Genomic DNA, 20,688 nt, shown 5'->3' with positions numbered 1-20,688 from the left:
TCTTTGGCATTTGGGGTTATCAGAGAGCCTTATCATCTATCCAGCAGCCATGGAATAAGAAAGAGACCATTTTTCACTGCTACATGGAAATATGTCATATTGTGGGGACTAGTATGCACAAAATGCAATGTTTTGTAGCTAAAGAACATGATCTGCTACCATAGTCACCATGCAGCACAGACAGGGACACCTCAGGTTCAAAATGCGTTCCGGGTGTGCAACAGGAACAGGTTTTGTCCCATAGCAGGGGAGTGGCAGATGCCTGTATTGCTCAGGGGCCTTGAGACAAATCTGAGCAAAGGCTCCTGGTACAGTTGCAAAGAAAGGTCGCACTTTGGGGAGAGGAAAGGCTTTATGTTTTTTTTTAAAAAAACTATATGTGCTAGTTTACATGAACATCAATTCACAATTTAGAGTTATTTGTACAGGGTTTTTGACAGCGTGGCAAAAGTAGTCAGGATGTGAGAATTAAAAGGAATACTTTTGCTTAATGATGAAAGCATAATTAGTATGATTTTCATAAGTTTTGTGTATCTTTGCACATCCTTGATGAAAGAGGGATTGTTTTATCTGAAATTTATTTGAATTTTCCAGTGTATTTGCAATGCTACACTTAGTTCCTGTTGAGGCTGACTTCAGCAGAGTTAGTTAAACCAGCACAGAGCTTTAGAAACTGTCCTGTACTTCTGTACTGCTCTTTACAGTGGTATTTATAGTGCCTCACACTGAGTAAAAGCTGGGGATCAGATCTTCCCCTGGTGCAAGTTATAAGCATAATTCTATTTGGAAATGTTTACTTTGTGATTGTGTGTGTCTTTCATTCTTTTTGATCTTTTTATGCATCTATAACCGTAGGGCTGGGATTTACACAATGAGACTCCCTGGGTCGTTCTGTGGGATTTTTCACTCTGCAGACATTCCACATCTTTGAAGGACTTCAGATCTTGAGCAAAATGAGTTCACTGATGTGTCCCAGGAGAGATTGTTAACTAGTCTGTAGATGTACTTTTATGACAATAGATTATATTTTGAGTTAATGTTTATGCGCCATATGCTATATTGTCAAGTTTCATTGTATTTATGAAGATCTTAATAAAGTGAAGTAAAAATAAAAATACATGTTCAGGCCCAGTCAGTTTTCAAGAAAAGTAACAAGTGCCTCTTGATTTTTCCTTTTAATTTAAACTTGTCCAGAAAGTATAACAGGTAATGATAAGAGTAGGACTGTCCTGGACCAGAGATTAAAACAGGAAGTTCTGGAAGTAGTACAGAAATATTTAGGACTATAATCAGGCAGCCTGTTTAGAGATATGTAACTTAGGTACTGCAAGCATTAGGATTTCTAAAATCATAGAATCACAAAATCACAGAACGGGTCAGTCAGAAGGGACCACAGGGGGTCATCTGGTCCAATCTCCCTGCTCCAGCTGGGTCATCCCAGAGCCCGTGGCACATGATTGTGACCAGACAGTTCTTGTATATCCCCAGTGAGGGAGACTCCACAACCTCCCTGGACAACCTGTTCCAGTGCTCAATCATCTGCACAGTAAAGTTCCTCTTCATGTTCATGTGGAACATCCTGTGCATCAGTTTCTACCCATTGTCTCTTGTCCTATCGCTTGGCAGCTCTGAGCAGAGCCTGGCTCTATCCTCTTGACACCCTCCCTTCAGATACTTATAGAAATTGATGAGGTTCCCTCTTAGTCCTTCTTGAGAATAAGCAGGCCCAGCTCCCTCAGCCTTTCCTCCTAAGAGAGGTGCTCCAGTCCCTGATCATCTTCATTGCCCTCCACCGGACCCACTCCAGGAGTTCCATGTCTCTCTTGTACTGAGGAGCCCAGAACTGGACAAAACACTCCAACATATAACCTCACCAGGGCTGAAAAGAGACAAGTATTGCATTAATTTCTTAAGAAATTTTAGTTCCTGGATCAGTGGAGCCTCCATCCCTGGCAGGCGTTGTTAGCACCTATTGTGGTGGTCTGTCTGGTGGAGAATACAGCAAACAGCTTCTTACTGACTGGTGCTCCGGTGGGCTTATTGCAAAGGTGTCTTATGACAAAACAGCAAGCAAATGAGGGTACAGGAAACCTAAGAACTAATCTGTGAAAACATAAAAGGATAATCCATTTCATGGTGGGTAAATAACTTCACAGTGCTTACAGTGCACCTCCACCTTCATTTGAAATATCAGAATTGAGAAATTCAAGGAACAAAATAAATAGCTCATTTGGAGAATTCTTCTCAGTCAAATTTAATTTCTTCTTCCTGTGTTCATCACCAATTTGTTTAGTTTTTTTGCAAAATACTGGGGGGGGAAATCTTTAAATGTGTCATTAAACACAGAAATCATTTTCCTTGGCATATTCCTAGTGCATTGTATGTGCTGCTAAGAAGCTTGACATATTTGAAACACTTAAGAAGTATCACATGTATTTGTGTATCCATGTACAGAGAAAATAGAAGGGGGAGTTTAAAACTGGTTGCCCCTCTTCTCCACTTTCTCTTTCAAATGAATTGCCCTTGCTCAAGCAATGTGCCTGCATGGGATCCACTAAGGTCTGTAGTATTCTACTAGAATGCTGAGTCCACACAGCAAAATCCATTGCAAGGACCAGGCATAAAAGATATAAGCATGTAATTAATTTTGTGAATGCAAATAAGTCCACTGACGTTCTGGGAGACCACTTGCTCATGTGATGAGTACACTAAGCATGTCAGTAAAGCTTTTCAACTCTGAGCTTTTTGACTATAAAATCCTTGGCATTTATGTAAATATGTATTGAGCACAATACATTTCAATCCCAGTGGAACTCTTTGGTGCCCATATGGTCATCCAAACTATTAAAGTTTTTTATCCTTTTGTTGGAAGTGTTGTTCTCTTCAGAATTAACAAGATAAATGGGTCACTTGCAAGAAATGACAGAAGCTGGTTGTGGCAGTTATTTCATTTTCCTTTTCATCTTTGCCCAGAATTAGATATTTAATTAAGAATAGCTTAATTACAGAACAAATATGTGCTGGGGGCAGGGAGGGAGGATGTTTGTAAAACTGGAGCATGAAGAGTATGGAATATGCCTGCTTTAATTTTCAATATGGGCTAAAAGAGAAATTAATATTTTCATTGGTGGGAAGTGCATTATTTAGACTCTTTTTTGTGTAGAACAATTAGGTAGTTCCTTTGTATGATGTATAGATCACAAGTAGCACAAAGTTCAATCAGATCTGCATGCATCTTCATGAAACCAAAAGCCACATTTGTAACTCCTGACTGACAAGAAAAAAGAATTTTCAGTAATGTTTGCAAGGCAAGAACAGAGAAAGTAACCTAAACAACTGAGCTGATAATTTAATATTAATCTCAAACGCAGGGGCAAGAAACGTATTCACTTTGGGTCAGGGATATAAACTGCACAGATACACCTAAATGTTTTACAATGGACTACACAACTGTGAGAAATGAAATGAAATGAAACATTTAAGTTATTCTTGAAAAAAAAGTACCCTCTGAAGAAATCTCACAGATTTTGGTCGTGTAGTCCTCCTGGGCTCAATAATTTTTGTGTCTGAGCAAGGAAAACAAGATTTCCCTCTCTTTACTGCCTTCAAATTCTTTGCACATCCCCATGCTGAGTCATGAAACTTGTTTCTGTAATATATTTCATATGGCAAGCAGAATGTCACCAATTCCATCTTTGCAGATTTCCTTAAGAATGCCTTTTGAGGGGCTCCAAGAAACAACTTGCATTGAGGGAACATTAAAAGTTTGGTTCTGCCCCACTCAGGAATGCCAAGAAACCCTTCCTGTGTAATGGGTCCCCCTGCTTCCCTGCAAGGAACAGACTCTGCCTCCAAGCCTGAGCCATCCATCTGTGGCAAAAACCCCTATGGACCACCTAAGTCTAGAGATCTCACCAAGCTAATACACCCCAAGTATCTTTCTTTTACCCTAACCAAATGTTGTGTCCACAGTCTAAGTGACCCTGTATTCATCCCTCACATGCAGCTGGTGAAGAAGCCATCTCCATGAGTCCCTCTGAGACACTAAGTCACCCATGGCCTTAACTGTAGCTCAGCCATCACTTGTGCTACCACATAATTCAAACCCTAAATGTATGTGAGTGCCTTTTTACGCTGCTGAGAAATGCATTCCTTGGCCTGCAGGCCTTGCAGATGCAGAGACCAAGAGTACACACCTGGGGTTGGTGACATTGTGGGAAGAGAACCAGAGAGATCAGCAGCCCCTCAGCCAGAAGTTAACAGAGGTATCTTTCATCCCTTTAACACCAGCTGAGGGCCTGAGACATTCTCCTTCAGTCTCAGTGAGTGACCATTGTGGACTAAACACTGATATTAATGGTATCAATTTTCCTTTAGGGGAGGAGCAAAATGCAGTGAGTTTGAGCCTGCTTGCTCATGTTTTGGAAAGGCATGAGAACGAGAAACTCTGCTATTAACAGAGAAAAAACCCGTTCCACTTCAATACTACTGCTTTCTTCCATTTCTACAAAAAGATACGACCATGTCACCATGGGCTGGCGTTAAATGGGGAAACTACTAGTACTCAAGGAAGGAACATCCTTTTACGAGACTTTACATTATTTAGTGGCAAGTTTCCTGATAGTTGCAAGACTCCAGAATAAGACTCCATTGGAATAATAAATATTCTTAGGGATGTTGCTCCCGGGGACCACTGGGTTGCACACTGTTTTCAAGAAAGGTTCCTCATGGAACTGCACATTCAGATGACAAAAGCTGTTACCACAGAGAGCCTGAAGCATTTATGTCCCTACTCTTGACGTTTTTTCCACTGCTTTTACTTACCTTGCTTCTTGCTGACTTACACATGTGGATGAAAAGCATCCTGATGACCAGATTTCTTTTGCTATTGCCTCATTACAGGTATACTAGTAACTCTGCAAGTTCATTTAACAGTGATATCTCGCCTAAGCACTGTTGATCCTTGATGGCTGAACTTAACTGCAGGAGACATCTGGCACCATTAGTTTTGAATTTGTGGTTTGAGAACTCACCTACAAACACAATTCTGATTGCCACAGAAATTGGTCCATCATGTTGTATCACCTCTTTGTCACATAAACAAAGATGTAACTGATCTGTGCAGTAGCCGGAATTTCTTAAATGCCCATCCAGGCAGGACCTTAGCTGCTGGATCATAGCCTGACCCCACTTTCTCTTCCTGTTGCATGGCAGAGCCAGTGGTGGGTTCCCTCAAATTACATTGGGGGGTGGTGGGAAGCTCTTCCCCACATTTAGTCACCAGCAAAACATGGGTTGTAAATAATTTCCCCCTGATTTTGCTGAGAATAACTTCCTGTTTAGAACATGCCAAGAGCATGGTGGGCGTGCTTACGTGCAGAGGGCTTCAGCCTTCTTTCCCCAGTGTAGAGGTGTGTCGGCTGTTTGGAGCGAAGGCGTCACAGGACAGAGAGAGGCAAACCCTGCATACTATTGGACTCCTTCGGTTGTGGGGATCAGCAGGGGCTGTGAGCCTTGTCTCTGCCTCTTACAAAAAGCTGCCACCTTCTTCATTAAGTGACAGACACACAGAGATTACTGTGGTCCTTCTGGGCTTGTACTGCTTAGGTAAATCCCCATTCTTTGGCTTTGCAGACAATAAATCCTAAGATATTATGTAGCCAGTGTCTAAACAACCAGCAGTTCTGTACATTGCTTTGCTTAGAAGAATTTTACCATGTTCTGTGCTTATAGTTTTGTCTTTCTTTGTTGTATCTATTCAGTCTTAGGTTGTAAATTTTTCAAGGTAAAGGACCCATTAGTTTGCTACACTTCACAACTGTATAGGCTAGCAGCACTGTGTAATCACACTTCTTCTAGGCTTTATAATTGGAAACATTATCTTGTGTAGAAATTAGTCTTAGATGGTAATTCTGGCTCTACTCCCCCTGTGGAAACCTCTTCCAGATTTACACTGCCATTTTCAGATTTCAGCCAACTTTCGGATTCATTTCTGAATTTCTGTTTCAGTAGATTTCTAAGTGTACCCAGTTCTCCAGCTTTACCAGCCTCAATGCTGGGGAATTCACAAATACTCTCTTCTTCTCTGTTAAAAATGTTGCATTGCCTCAGTCTTTAAAGTCATGCAACTGTCAAAAATACTTTTTATGATTTTGAAATCTTTCAAGGATTTCAACTGTAAGTATTTGACAGCCATCTCCTGCTACATTTATTTCCACAGGATAAAACAATTAATTAAGCCTAAACACCTAAGTGTAGAACAGCAGTAAAAAGAAGGGTGAACTACTTGCTTAAGTCTCAGAGCTCCATGTGCCTTTCCTAATGAGTCTGTCACAAAAAAAGAAGTGTTCTTTAAAAGAACAGCAAAAATACTGGGCCAACAGAGGATGTATGGAGTGTTTTGACAGAGTAACTTGCGTGCAGCACTAGATCATTATGTTCAGCAAAATGGTGAAGGAAAGGTTTGCTATAATCCATAGCCTGGAGTGAGGTCACCAACTAAACTGACTTCATGACAAGAAAAGACCCTAGACTGATGAGAAAGTGTCCTCTGATAGAGGTCAGCATTCCTTTGCCTAAACAGGTCTTTCAGGCCTGTGGAGGAAAGAAATGTGTTAGCTTGACTTGCTTGGACATACAGTACATAGCCGCCAGCACTGAGAAACCTTTTGTGGGTCATAAAATGATTAACTGACCATTCAAATTCTAGAAATGTTGCATTTGTAGCAGCAATCAGCTCCTCAGAGACAAGGCAGCAGTGTGAAACCCGAATTCAACGAGCAACAGAGAGGCTGAAAGAATAATTAAAACTAGAAATAACTTGAAGCTGCTAGAAATTATATTCAAGGTTTGCAATATAGCAATAATATCTGTATTTATGTAGACGTGTGCATGGATATATGTGTAATGACAATGACATAGTTTCCAAACAGAAAGATGGTTGCCAAATATTGTTCTCCAACTATCATAATTTTCCAGAGTGAACTGGTTTTAAATATTCTCTGAGGACTTCTGGTCATAAATATTTCTGAAGAGTATGCACTTAGCTCATGCCAATCAATATCATAAAGTAACCCTGCAGCTAAATTAGCAAAGTAGAGATCTCGTGCTAATTGACTAAACCCTGATGTTTCTTGTACCTAAGGCTCCAGGTCTGCAGCTTATATGGTAATAGTATTTCTGGTTTCGAAAGGTGTGCATCCTGATGTTACAATTTTATATAGAAGATTAAATACTTTATAGCATATTTACCTATTGAGGAAACTCATTTGCCTTGAGGAAAAAAGCATTCTCTTATGAATTTCCTTTGACTTTACAGGATACTGTGTTTCTGAGAACCAGGATTTCTCCTGGACATTTCAAAGGACTACACAGAGGACCTACTTTTTTCTCAAGGGACCCAAGTTACTGTGTTTGGACTTCTAAGTCAGTCCTAGTATACGGATGTGGACTTCAGGTAGAATGAGCAATGCAAAGAACTTGTTTGGACTTGGTGTCTCCTTGTATTTTTGGGGACTGATGGACCTTACTACAACTGTGCTGTCAGGAAGTGCCAGGCCCCTCACTGAAGGGCAAGAAGACAACCTGTCAGACAAGCTGCATCAGCGTATGAAGAGGAGCTGGGTGTGGAACCAGTTTTTTGTTCTGGAGGAATACACAGGAACTGACCCTCTCTACGTTGGGAAGGTAAGACCCGCAGCAGGAGGATGTCTGGAAGAGTGTATCCATCTGTGTATCTGCAGATTGTGGTGAAACATGGGATGTTTCCACAAGTGCCTTTGCCTTCTTTCTGGCAGTGAATTTATCCACATTAAATTCACTTCTGCTCCCAAGAGCTTTTGCCCCATGTCACCTTTGTTTGGGAAGAATTTCTGCTTCAAGGGGCTGTCAATATAGTTGCCTATTTTAAAGAGATCTGCTGCATCAATCATCATCTGTAATTTGAGGTAGTGTTAGAAAATCTGCAGCGATCTTTCCAGGGACTCCTACAATGTCAAGGCAAAGCAAGGTTATATTGACATATAAGGATTACGAAAGAAAGGAAGAGTTTGTGATCATGCTTCTGTCCATGATCAGGTCAGCTAGAAGCTGCAATTCAAAATCATATTAAATAGCCAGTTTCCCTTGAAAACTGACATTTCAGTTTTTGTTTTCTGCAAATCTCCAGGTTCAGAGTATCTTCTGACTTACCATATCTTGACTGCAGGTTAATTCTGTGGACTACAGAGAAGTTGCTCCAGATCAAGAAGTGTAAAGGGACAGGTCATTAAATCCAACCATGAAGGGTCCTATTTTTGGATCCCTTATACCCCAAGAACCTACCCATCAGTACAGATATGTGTAAAATGTGTTCCTGAGCTCATCCTATGTACTTGGTAATATTTGGCATTTACTTTCCTGTGTCTCCTTGAGAAAGAAGCTGATGGAAATCAGACCAGTGACATCTGCCATCACAATCTGCCTCACTATAACCATCCTCCTTTTTTGTTTTGAGACACCCTGAATCGCTGACCCTGTATTGATCCTGTTATTCAAAGTTTTATGGTCAGCATCAAGTTTGCTTCTATTCTACTCCAAGGTGGCAAATCTGGACAAAAATGTGGAGAGAGTTAATGTACTTAAGTGTTTGAACAATACAATCAAGATTTTACATGCCTAGAATATCAGATATGGCTATGACAAGTGGAGACTATGTATAGGTATATATGAAAAACAAAGAACTTAGAATGTCAGAAAACAATTCCTTCACATTTCATTGCTTATTTTTTACATGATATAGGCTCCATTTTTCCTTCCAAGTTATCCATCTGCAGGGAAAAAAAATGTTACATATCCAGAGGCCCAGTTTGGACTCATATTTATCATTCTACAACCCCATAGAGCTAAACTGTGCTCTCAGTCACACCAGTATAAATCAAAATGAATCCACAGCTTCGAAAGACCTCCTCCTAAATTATCCCTGCACGACTGACAGCAAGATGAGCTCTTCTTCCTCCCACAGCAATGGCATAACTAGTGATTGCCTCCAGATGAGACCTCATTAGTCTTCATTCATCTGTGCACCTAGCTTTTCAACTCTTGATATCTCTATTGATTAAAGAAATTAATATTTGTTTTCATGCAATTCCCAGCTTTGGAACAAGGGCCAGACTTACTATTTCACATTCTCAGTTACATCTGAAATGACTTCAGGCTTCTACTTGTGAGCCAAATCTTAGGTAAAACAAGTACAGGGAGAAACCGGCTCATCTTTTAGACCCGACAATGTCATTAGGAGCACATGCACTTGGCACAGTCAGCAGCACTCCTGAACTTGCCACCACTCGGCTTTGCCCAAGGGAAGGACACCGAGACAGCTCCTCACGGCCCGTGCCCGCCACTCTGAAGCCCAAGCTGCCGTCGGGGAGCTCTCTCCAAGTCTGCCTGCGCACTGGCTGTGCTCACACCGGGGTGCGCAAGGGCTAATTAGCTCCCACGGCTAACAGGGCCAATTAGTCCCACGCACTGCTGAGCTGACATGGCTGGATTGCTCGGAAAGACTCGTAACTCGGCAGTGCTCCATGGAGTCCCGGCCCCAGGGAACTCTGCTGCCAAAAGGGCCTCTGGGGCTCACACGTGCCATTGTGTCCCATCCCCAATGCGGGTGCGGAGCCGCCAGCCGAGCCGTGCCACGGGGGCTGTGGGGGCTCTGTGGGGCCAAGGCTTCCCCTCGCCTCACCCAGCCGGAGGCAGGGGCGCTCCCACGAGGCAGCAGCCTCCCACAATTCATCGCCCGCCTGCCTTTGTGCTGCCTGAGTCTTAGGGATCCTTAGGAAAGGGGTCAGCAGGGAATAGACTGTGGGGTGAATTAATTGTTCTGGCAGGCCAGAAATTTTTCAGCCCAAGTCACCCCAGGCTGACTCAAAAATAGCTCTGTAAAGGCTTGCACAGAGTGGGGCGGAGGTGCAACAGGGCTTCCAGTCTGCTGCTGGCTGCTCACACCAGCCCTCCAAAACAGCCCTGGGTCCCATACCAGGCCAGGCAGGGCCTCTTCTGACTGATACCACCCACAACATCCTGAAACATCCTCATAGCCAGGCCTTGCTTTTATCCATCTGCTCTCTCCAAGCCCCCGTCAGAAAGAGAAACAATGCATAGCACAGAGCTGGTTGTACAGCTGGTTCTGGCTAGTTCTGTATGACTGAAGCAACCACAAAAGCACCTTGACTTGAACCATAGGTCCAGGCTTGCCTAATATGATTTCCAAGGCTGCTATGATTCCATGAACTTTCCTACACAACTGTTAAGGCAAAATATGTTCTGGACAGGGAAATGAAAGAAACTTCCTGATGTGAAGTCGGTACAATTTTTGCTTTTCTATCAGTGTTCATGATAGTGATTTAAAGCACTTCAGCTTCAGAGGGTTCCTGATCCTGTCACAGATAAATACAAGGCTTCAGTTTTCCTAGAAGTAGCCATTATTGGCTAATACGATGAACTAGGGAAACCAAAGCCCCTTCATTTGCTACAGCAGGTATTTTCTACATTCACTGAGCAGCCTACACTGTGTCAGTAATTGAACTGGGGATACACTTCACCATTTTGCTGTGTTGGAGACTCCCTAACCCTGTTTCAAAGAAGCATTTGAACTGCAGCAGCTGAATAAATGAATAAAACGCAACCTCTTTGCAGATTATCAATGTACATCAACCGCATTCACTCATGCATCCTTACAAAAATCCCCTGCAGGTGCTACCTCCCTGGAAGCAGAGAAGGGAGAAGCACATCAAGGATGGAGTCACACACACTGGTTAGCAGAGCTGTGTGAGTCCTCCCCTGAGCTGCTCACTGCAGCACTACCCTCTTTCACATGCCCTTTGCCAGGAAATGTGTCATTCCAATGCAGATGTAACATCCTCATTTTTTTGTACTATTCTCATCAAAAGAAGCAACGCGGGTTGACACAGTTAAAAATTTCTCAGGAGTTATCAGCTTTATTCCTCCAATAACCCATTCCTTAATATGGAGGAGAAAGTACAAATTAATTCCTCCTACTCTGTATCAGCCACATGGCAGCACAATTTATTGCACCATCCATAAAACAGAGCCAACTTAAAACTAGATCACCTTTCCGACACAGTGACTTTTACACTCCAAACTACAGCATCCTGATATTAGGTTTGGGGTGAGCTTCAGTCCCTTCAGACACCAAATTCTTTCAGATTTATTGCAGTCTGGCAGTGTTATGTCTTTTATACTCTTTTTTGCTTTGTTTAGAAAGAGCAGGTTATACAAGAAGCTGCAAAAGTGTTGCTAGCATTTCTTACTGCCTAGCCTTGGTTGAGACCCAATGTTTCTAACAAATCACAGTTAGACAGAGATCCTCTTGTACTCCCAAATTCTTAATAGCATGCCATGTTCATTCCTTGTTTGCTCCCTTCACAACTGCATTTATTCCAAGTAGGGCTTTGGACAGAAGGTGTAATTTCACCCATTAGTTTGATTCATTATTTGTTTCTAAGTATTCTGAAAAGTCCTGAACATCTACTGCTATCTCAAAAAATGCTTCTTTTTTTCTTTCTCTTTTCCTTCTTCTTTTTCTCCTTCTTCATTTTCTTTTCCTGTTCTTTTTCCCCTTTTCTTTTTCCATTTTCTTTCTTCCTTTTTTAAAATTTCTTTTTCATTTTTCTCTTTCTTTTCTGTTTCATTTTTCTTTGCCTTTTCTTTGACTTTGAATTTGACTTTGACTTCTTATTTCTCTTTTTTTTTTTTTTTTCTTTTCCTTATTTAATGAGGACTTGTTGTTGTTCCAAAACACATTTTCTTCCATCAGGGCTGGCTCTAATTCCCCAGTCAGGTCTAACATCTGTATCTGTCTCAGCAGCTGCATTCTTTCACTGGTGCACTTATGCACTAAAACAAACACCCAAGATGTAGCTTAGTGGTTCTGAATCAATTTGAAAAGCTATAATAGTGTCCTCCTTCTGGAATTATCTTGTTTACTAGCTCCTACAGTGATGATCTCTGAATTATGGGTGTTTAGGGTAATGACAACCACTGTCTTTTTTTAAATTAATCACAAGATGGTGTTTCCTGAAGATACACCAGTTTGCAGTCCTAGTGCCTGCATGTGAATTAATACACATGGCAGCCATCTAAATTTAACTGTTTACCCCTGCCAAATTTTTCTGGGCTTGTTCTTCCACCATTCAGTTAATACATCACCTGAGAGCTGCCAGCTTTCCTCAAAAGGATCAATGTTTCTCAGATGCAGTAGCCATTGCAGGGACAGAGACAGAGGAGGAGAAAGGGAAATACCAGTGGCCTGACAGCCATTGTCACAAACCTGCTGCACCTTCAGCTCTTGCAGCCACATTGCAGTGCTGCTGCCCTTAAAGCTCACTCTCCCAGCAGTCACTTGGAGTCCGTGGGCCACCTCCATGCACAGCTGTCTGCAGGCTGGGATATGCCATGGAAAACCACAGGATCCCACCTCAGCTTGAAAGCAGTCTTGCCCTAAAACCAGGAGTGGGTCCAAGTTTTGCGTGGGTCAGGTGACCTACCTGAGAGGCAAGTAAGGGAGACAGAGAATGAGCATCTTCCAACCAGACCCTTGGCTGGGGGAAAAGGTCTTTCCTCTCCCCAGTCAATGGGATCGTGTGCCCTAAAACAGCTGAGGAGGTACTCCACTGGCACTAGAAATGCTTAGGTCAGATAAGTCATTTTGTCCACACCCCTATTAAACTTTTTCCTATGAGGTAAGTTATCCTATAGGTTCTTTATGTTTTTAAACTGCTCAGGGATGAGATCTCTTCTTTCGTTCTTGAGAGGAATGCCTGTAATCAAATGTACAAAGTTTGACTTCTGCTTTTCAACACAAATTATCCATTTCTGTTTGGATTCTTTCTTCAAATCCTACCAATCCTGTGTTCATATATTCAGTTTACTATTCTAAGATTTTTCTCTCCAATACAAATATTTACCTATGTTTGGCCCCATCCTTCAAAATTATTCCCATATGTCCTTTAAGCTCATCAAAGCACTAAACACACACTTAATTCTGACCATATTTCTGAGATGATTTGCTCGTATATGCATTTCAAAATGTGCTTAACTGAATCCAGCCCACTTTCACTATTTTTTAAATAATTGTTTATTCATCTCCCAAAATGATAATCACACTGGAAAACCATATTCACATCTGAACCTTTTTGATTATTGCACTTCAAGTCTATTGCCTTGCTGTCTTTTGGGACTGAATGATTACCACCACTGGGCATTGGTCTTTATGCTCTGTTCCTCAAAAGTGTGGAAGTGCGAGCATACCATTGCAGATTTTCATAGTGTGAGTGAAATTAAGCAATTCGATTGCTTTTGATAGTCATTCCAGTATTTCATAGGAACCAGGTGTTTAACAGAATGTAGTCCCCAGAATGATTTGTTTCCCTGTTTTAGATCATAATTAGTACTGCGTTTACTCTTTCTCTGTTCTGTTGCATTCACAGCTATCTGTGGCTGCTCAGAACTAATCAGCAGTCATGCAATAAATCCCTTTGCTAATTTCCTAGAAAATCTGGGATGGTTCTCATCTCTGTAGCTTGCCATGGTCATAAGCAATTGTTTCTTGCTGCTTAGCTTACCTGCTGTTTGACAGTATTCCTTCCTGAAGTTGTAAGGATCCAGACTAATTTTATTACTAAAATTTAATGGAAAAAGTCATAACACTTACTGAACCATAACATTTACTGAGTAGCTCTCCCATTCTGCTTTCCCCTTGATCCCAAACAGATTTGCCTTATTTCTCCCACCATTATGCTACCCCTGTAGTATTTGACTCCTCTTAAGCCATGTGAGCAAATAGTCTGCAGGTTTGCTGACCTCACTTTATCCCAAATCTTCCCAGTGGCCATTGCAACCAGGTAAAAGATAATTATTGTGTTGAGTGAGATTCCAAAAAGCACAGAGCCTGTTCCTGTTTTGGGTGCCTCTGCTTTTTCTTTGGCACAGCCATGGGTGGAGAAACAGGAAGACAGGAGAAGGTTTTTAATTGCAACTATGTGATACAGACTTTACTATTTGCCTCTTTCAGCAAAGCAAGTTCATTAAAACTACCTTGTGAGTCCCAACAGTGAGAGCAGAATGCTCGGCACGAACACGTGCTCAGTGTTTCTCAGCAGCTGTTTACCCAGCGCACGGTCTAATTGCATCCTGTTCCTTTCCACAGCTCCACTCTGACATGGACAGGGGAGATGGCTCGATAAAATACATCCTCTCAGGAGAGGGAGCTGGCGTTGTGTTCACAATTGATGATACGACAGGGGACATTCATGCCATTCAGCGGCTGGACCGGGAAGAAAGGTCACAGTACACCCTCAGAGCACAGGCTCTGGACAGGCGAACGGGCCGGCCGATGGAACCAGAGTCAGAGTTTATCATCAAAATCCAAGACATCAATGACAATGAACCCAAGTTCCTGGATGGACCTTACGTAGCCTCTGTTCCGGAAATGTCACCTGTGGGTAAGGCAAATTTTGTGGAGTCTCTTTCCCTTATAAGAAAATTGGAGATGGTCACCAAAACACAAGTTCCCTGACTCCTTGAACTCAGCTTCTGCCCCTTGCGCAGGAGCTGCAGGACAGAGGAGCTCACCCTGGGGTGCCTGGTTGCTGTAGAAAAGGGAATGCAGGCTTTACATCAGCATCAGCTCAGCCCTCTGAAAGAAAATGTGCCAAGGAAGCCTGAGAGCTGAAGAAAGGTGTGAATCAAACATGCCATGCTCAGACAATTTGTAGTAACATAGTGCCCCTTCTCCTCTGACATCAGATGGTAGAAATAGTAATGACCATTAGACAGCTATTACCATCCCAAAAATAACACAGTCTTAGCAACCTAATCAAGTTCATACTGAGAGCTCAACTACTGTCCAGGAGCCCTTGAAAACATGGAGAAATTACAGCAATCATTAGCTCCTTCTAATCCACGTAAGCCTGCACTAAACAAAATCCAGTGAATCCTGAGATTATGGTACTATTTGCCCTCCACTTTTAGAGAATGGGACCATCTTGAAGACACTCCTGTTATTGCAATGTAGAAGACAAACAGTAGCTTTCCATCTACACAAGTCAGGAGAAATCATTTCCATATAGTAAATTAAATAATCACATAAAATACTCTTTTTCTGGACTCTTTTTCTTTCTTTTTGAGTTGTTTTTTTGCTTATTGCATTTTGGCTCTGTGACATCACTGCAGAGAAAATAATACCATATAAATTTCATGTCCTGAAGTTACAGATATGCTTCAATTCCTCATTCTTCAATATTATGTTGGCATAAAACTAGAGAGAGGCATCAAATACAAAAGTTCCACTCAGAAATAATGTTTCTTAATGGTAATGGCTAGCCTGAATTCACATTTATCTTCAAGTGCTTATCTAGTAACACTGGATTTGTTTCTAACACAAAACATTATGTAGAAGGCTAGATACATTCATAAAGGCATTGTCTGACATTTTAAGGAGTCAAAACTCACGCATATTTCAGTTGTGCCTCACCTTCTCCTTGTTCTTGATAAATTACATCACCTGCAAGCCATTACTAGCTTCAGAGGAAGCAGACCTTGAAAAACAATTGAAAAAAGAAGTATATATGCCTCTGTGTGGGTTCCAAAAGGCACTTCAGCAGTGTATAATCTCTAGGCCGTGCAATGTAAACTGCAATCCCACAGAGAGATTATCTCAGAGATACATCCCTTCCTGCTCACAGTTTGTGTACAATTTCCATCTCTCAGTCAACATACAGCATCTATGGGCCTGCTACAACAGTTAATGATTTATGTCAGCAGAGCTATGGAACTTCTTTGAGCTGCCTCCTAATAACACTTAAAATCAAGACAAGGGGAAAAGAAGCAAGCAGTATATAATTACCATCTCTCTGCCAGCCATAACAAAGTACTGTTAGTTCAGCAGTTCTGTAACTGTGGTCCATAGAGTACTTGCTGGTTTATATCTTCTTATAGATGCATGATGAATTAATACCTATTAATTCCTTTAGTGCTAATGAGCTACAAATATGAGCAGTAAATACAAGCACAATGAGCATCAAGTGAAAAAGTTTGGTTGGGGAAAGCTCTTGTTAGGCATTTCAATTTACTTTGAACTGTGTACTTTTCCTGCCAGCTCTTTATCCCACAAGGTCTTACCTTGATGGTTTTTTTGTCAGGCACCTCTGTTATCCAGGTGACAGCGACAGATGCTGATGACCCAACCTATGGGAACAGCGCGAGAGTCGTATACAGTATCCTCCAAGGACAACCATATTTCTCTGTGGACTCTCGGACAGGTATGTTATTTCATCAGGGAATGAGTCAGTGTGAAAACCAAAAGAAAAAGCTGCAAGCAGAAAGAAAGGGCAGTGCATCATTGCTGTGGTCAGAGAAATGTATTTCTGTGGCTTGGAGCCAAAACAGAGCAGCACTATGTGAGGGGTAAAGTAATGCTGTGGCAGTGAGTTCCAGAAGAAGAACGTGCTTTTTCCAGTGATATATTCCTCTGAATGACCATATTCTGCAACTCAGGATCTGGATGGGTTTGGTGCTGTAAATACTCTTGCTTGCTTTTATCATTGAAAAATGTCTTCAACAGATCTAGTTGATAACAAGGCTTAGGGGAAAAAAAATCTATGAACCAGCCAGGACTGGAAAGTGCAAGCTAAAGGATGCAGTTATCTGGAGTATTTTTACCTAAGGGCGCTCTTGTTAATAACCTTACATTTATCTATAGGACACCCTCTCTGTTTTGCTTGCTTTCTCTCTCTCTTTTCTGTATATATCCAAGGTTTATATTCAAAAGTGGAATCTGACAGATTTTGACAGTTTCTAAAGGGCATCTGTAGTGCTAAGGTCAGAAACTCAAGAGACGATAGTCACTGCAGAGCCCTAGGGGACAACATAGGAAAAACACTGAATAATCTACTTCTGAAGTTAGCAGTTTACGGGATAGGTGCTCTAGCCAAAGACAAATTTGTGTGTGGCATATTATTTTCTCAGCTTTGTTTATATTTACAATATAAATAAACTACTAATGTTCCTTTTGTAATCAGGTGTCAACCACAGACAAATAAGGGCATAATCACAGATTTGCTGAGTACCAAATTATTTCTAGGAAAGCAAAGGACCAATAGTCAGGATCGGATCCAGTACAGATTTAATCACTAGGATGCAGCTTATACAGAAGAGAGGCCCTTAAGTCCAAAATCATGTACTTTATGGGTATTTAACCCAGAAAAGGTCTTTTTCTCCTCTTATTATCTTCCCAGTCACTTAGATCTGCATCTCTGAACAGGTTCAGAGATGCCTCAGCCTTTAGCTGCCAGAGTCAGCAACTGGACTCCCATTTAGGGTAAGCACTGTTGTGGGCCATAAGCCATTTCCCTATCACAAGTACAGGACTGTAATCAGCTTCCCCTGTGCAAACTCACCCTGTGGGATTTGGTAGCCCACAAAATGCAATTGCAGCTCTGACATTCTTCTAACACAGAGCTAGAGCATAAATGACCTACAGCTCCTTTGTATTCATAGATAGTGATTAAAACACCCAATAGTGGACACCTTATTTCAGCACAGTCCTCCTCTAGAAGCACTTGGATTCCTTACCATTTACCTCCCAACGCAGCCTCTTGGTTCCAGAGGTGTGCTCCTATTCCTATTCTGTCACTGTCCTCACAGGTGCTGAACAAGTGTCTATGTGAAAGCACAACTTCAAAGGAAAGTTGAGAGCCTTCTCCTCCCTTTTTCCAGGATATTTCTACAGCCTGACAATCATATTCCCCTACAAGATAAAAGAAGTCTCCCACTTCCTAAGAAACCATCTGGCTGTTATAGAAAAGAAAGGACATCACCTCTGCTCTTTACTGTTTCCTTAAGAGCACAGACCTCGCTCAGTTTAGTGAAAGAAATGGTTCCAGCACACTTATTTGGAAGACCTGAGGATCTGAACCTTTCCCATAGTCTTTCCCATAGCCCTAAGGATGGGTTTAATGTTCACCGCTATCCTTAGCATTTCTTTGCAGACAGACTGTGTGCAGCAGCATCAGATGCTCCCTGCTCTGCATTGCTACACCTCTGGGTACCTGATCTGGCTCTGAGTCTTGGTGTCCTGGACTAGCCCTCCTCTAGGGACTGGAGGCCCCAAAGATAGGCATGGCATGCCTGGGGTTTAGGCACTGATGTCTTTTTTTTAGGTCAAGCCAAGAGTGGAAATTCCCTACAAAGTGTTCATATATGGAGAAAATACTTCCCAAAATGCTAAGTATTTTCATATCTTATTTATAAATCCATGGGAGCTGAGGAACTACAGCACTTCACAGGAGGCACTCAGCTTTACAGGATGGGGCTCAGAAGAACTCCATGCAGGAAAATTAAAATAGCGCACTGCGTGTTGTTCCGTACTGGTCACTATTTCTTCCCTTCACACACAGTGATAATTGCCAACACAGTATCTTTTTACTGCTTTTTTATTAAACCCATACATTGTCTTTCTGCTAAAAATAAAGACTAAATGCAGATCAATCAAGTTAATAGTGTCCTGATGTGCAAGTGCTGCGTGTTGAGCCGTGCGAGCGGGATGGTGCCTGGGGCTGACACACACTTGCCCCCACCCCGAAGGGCATCCCAAACGTGTCACTAGCAAGGGAGTGTCCCCTGGCAGCGCATCCCCGGGCTGCTCTGCCGGCTGCTCGATGGAGGTGCTGCAGGCGGGAGGGCTGGAGGACGGGCAGCGGGAGACGCGGAGCTGTGCGGGCACAGCGGGGCCGCCCGGCACTCCCGCGGCACCGGCAGCGCTGCCCGGGCCGGCGCTCGCAGCCTCCAAAAGAGAAGTGTTGCTGCCACCTCATGTCCTCTCGCAGTAGTGTTACCCCGAAGGGAAGGGACGCCCTGCGGTCTCGGGGAGCGGTGGCCCCTCCGGAGCGGGTGCAGCAGCATCTCCACACATTCTGCACTCGCAGCCCCAGCCCGGATCCCGAAGGACGCGAGCAAAGCCCGCGGGCTCATGCCAGGTGGCCTCCAGGACTGCGTGCTTAGGAACACTCTGGAAAACTCGTCTTGATGGATTTTTTAGCAAAGCACATCACTTCCAGTTTTTGTGCAGAGATAGTCATCCTGAGCAGGGCCTTAATTCGACGTAGCACACTGTTCCCAAAAAGCTTTTCCTTGGAAGGCAACATTTTAATTTTGAACAGACAGCCTGTCCCAGAGCTGATGCATTTTAACTGGATTCTTTAAAATTCACACCTTCTTATGTTAACCTAGATTCACTTGGGTGAGTTTTACTCTGCCAGGAAAGGTGGGATTCAGTGCAGGTCTCATTCTTGACAGAGGGAATAGGATGCAGGAGCAAGAGCCCTCCACCCTCTTTGTATACTCTCTAACTGCCATTTTCTTTTGTTCCCCAAACCCCTTTCCACCCTCAATCTCAGGCTTAATTAGAACAGCTCTAATGAACATGGACCGAGAAGCAAAAGAATATTACGAAGTGATTATCCAGGCCAAGGATATGGGTGGACAGCTGGGAGGATTAGCTGGAACAACCACAGTCAACATCACCCTCTCTGATGTCAATGACAATCCACCCAGATTTCCACAGAGTGAGTACCCGTGGTGCCAGGACAGGCAAAAAAGGGGTGGCTGAGTTTTACGTCTGCTGTTTGCTCTCATGACAGCCATTTTCTAACTCAGGATAGTGACTACTAGAGATGGGCAGAATTTTTTGGATTTGATACGGAACTCTCCTTCAGAAAGATGTCAAAAGGAATTATTCAATACCTTGCCTTTCAGAAAAGATTTCTGACCTCAAAAATGATCAAAAACAACACCTTTTTTAAAGGATGAGAAATTAATTTACAGAAAAAGGCAGGAAGGAGAACTTTTGTGTTTAGACTCCTCATGGCCATTGCCTTTGGCTACTAATTGCTGCTCCGATTGTCCTTTCATCCTATCTCCAGAGGATGTCTCTCAAATCAGGGACATGTGGTGGTGCTGGAAGTTGAAAGATAATTCATTCAACACTCCAGCCAGGCCACAGCAGGGGAGTGTCTGGGAGCTGTGCTGCCACTGTGGAGTGGGTTGTCATACAGGCTGTTCTCCGGGAAAGGTTCATCTAAACCTTGGCAATATACAGTTAAACCCTAAGATATGGAACAGCCATAGTTAATGGAATGCAAAAATAGGCAACTCCACTCTTATCAGAAACATTATTTTGTACTTACAAAAGTGAACTTCAAAACAAGATTTGCAATATTTTGCTCTTTGTTTATAAGATTTTTTTATCACATTTATTTACATAATTCTATATTGCGGTTAAAATTTTGAAAGAAGCTTTTCAGTTTTGATTGAACTAAATCTTCCAAGAGATATAATTTTGGGGTTTTTTTAAGAAAACTGATTCTTCTAGTGGTGTAAATCAATCTCAAGCCATTTTGGTTTTGACATTTTTATCATTTAGCTGAGTAATGCAAACTCCCGCAGTTCTTTTTGTTGGTATTCTTCTTCTCCATCTGTTTCTGCATGTTGCATTGCTAAATCAAAGTGTTCCACTAAGATCATCAAGAAATCTCAACTCCCACTTTTCTTCTTCTGTTAAAGCAACTTGTTAAGCAAACCATTGCCAATTGTGTTTTGTAAGTGACATGAATTGTAACTGATATCAAACTCTTG

General features: G+C 42.2%; 1 protein-coding gene across 2 annotated transcripts in view; it reads left to right on the top strand.

Moving 5' to 3' along the window:
- CDH20 (cadherin 20) overlaps positions 1-20,688 on the top strand; it is a 118,765-nt gene that overhangs the window by 73,716 nt on the left and 24,361 nt on the right. For both annotated transcript variants that reach the window (XM_032117203.1, XM_032117212.1), the window contains exons 2-5: positions 7,319-7,686; positions 14,204-14,498; positions 16,197-16,316; positions 19,452-19,619. In XM_032117203.1, the coding sequence (XP_031973094.1) occupies positions 7,444-7,686; positions 14,204-14,498; positions 16,197-16,316; positions 19,452-19,619 (826 nt within the window). In that variant the 5' untranslated portion in view covers positions 7,319-7,443. The remainder of the gene's footprint in view (positions 1-7,318; positions 7,687-14,203; positions 14,499-16,196; positions 16,317-19,451; positions 19,620-20,688) is intronic.

This window comes from Corvus moneduloides, chromosome 1, assembly GCF_009650955.1.
Source record: "Corvus moneduloides isolate bCorMon1 chromosome 1, bCorMon1.pri, whole genome shotgun sequence".
NCBI classification, from domain to species: Eukaryota; Metazoa; Chordata; class Aves; order Passeriformes; family Corvidae; genus Corvus; species Corvus moneduloides.
This window is presented reverse-complemented; position numbering and strand designations above follow the sequence as displayed.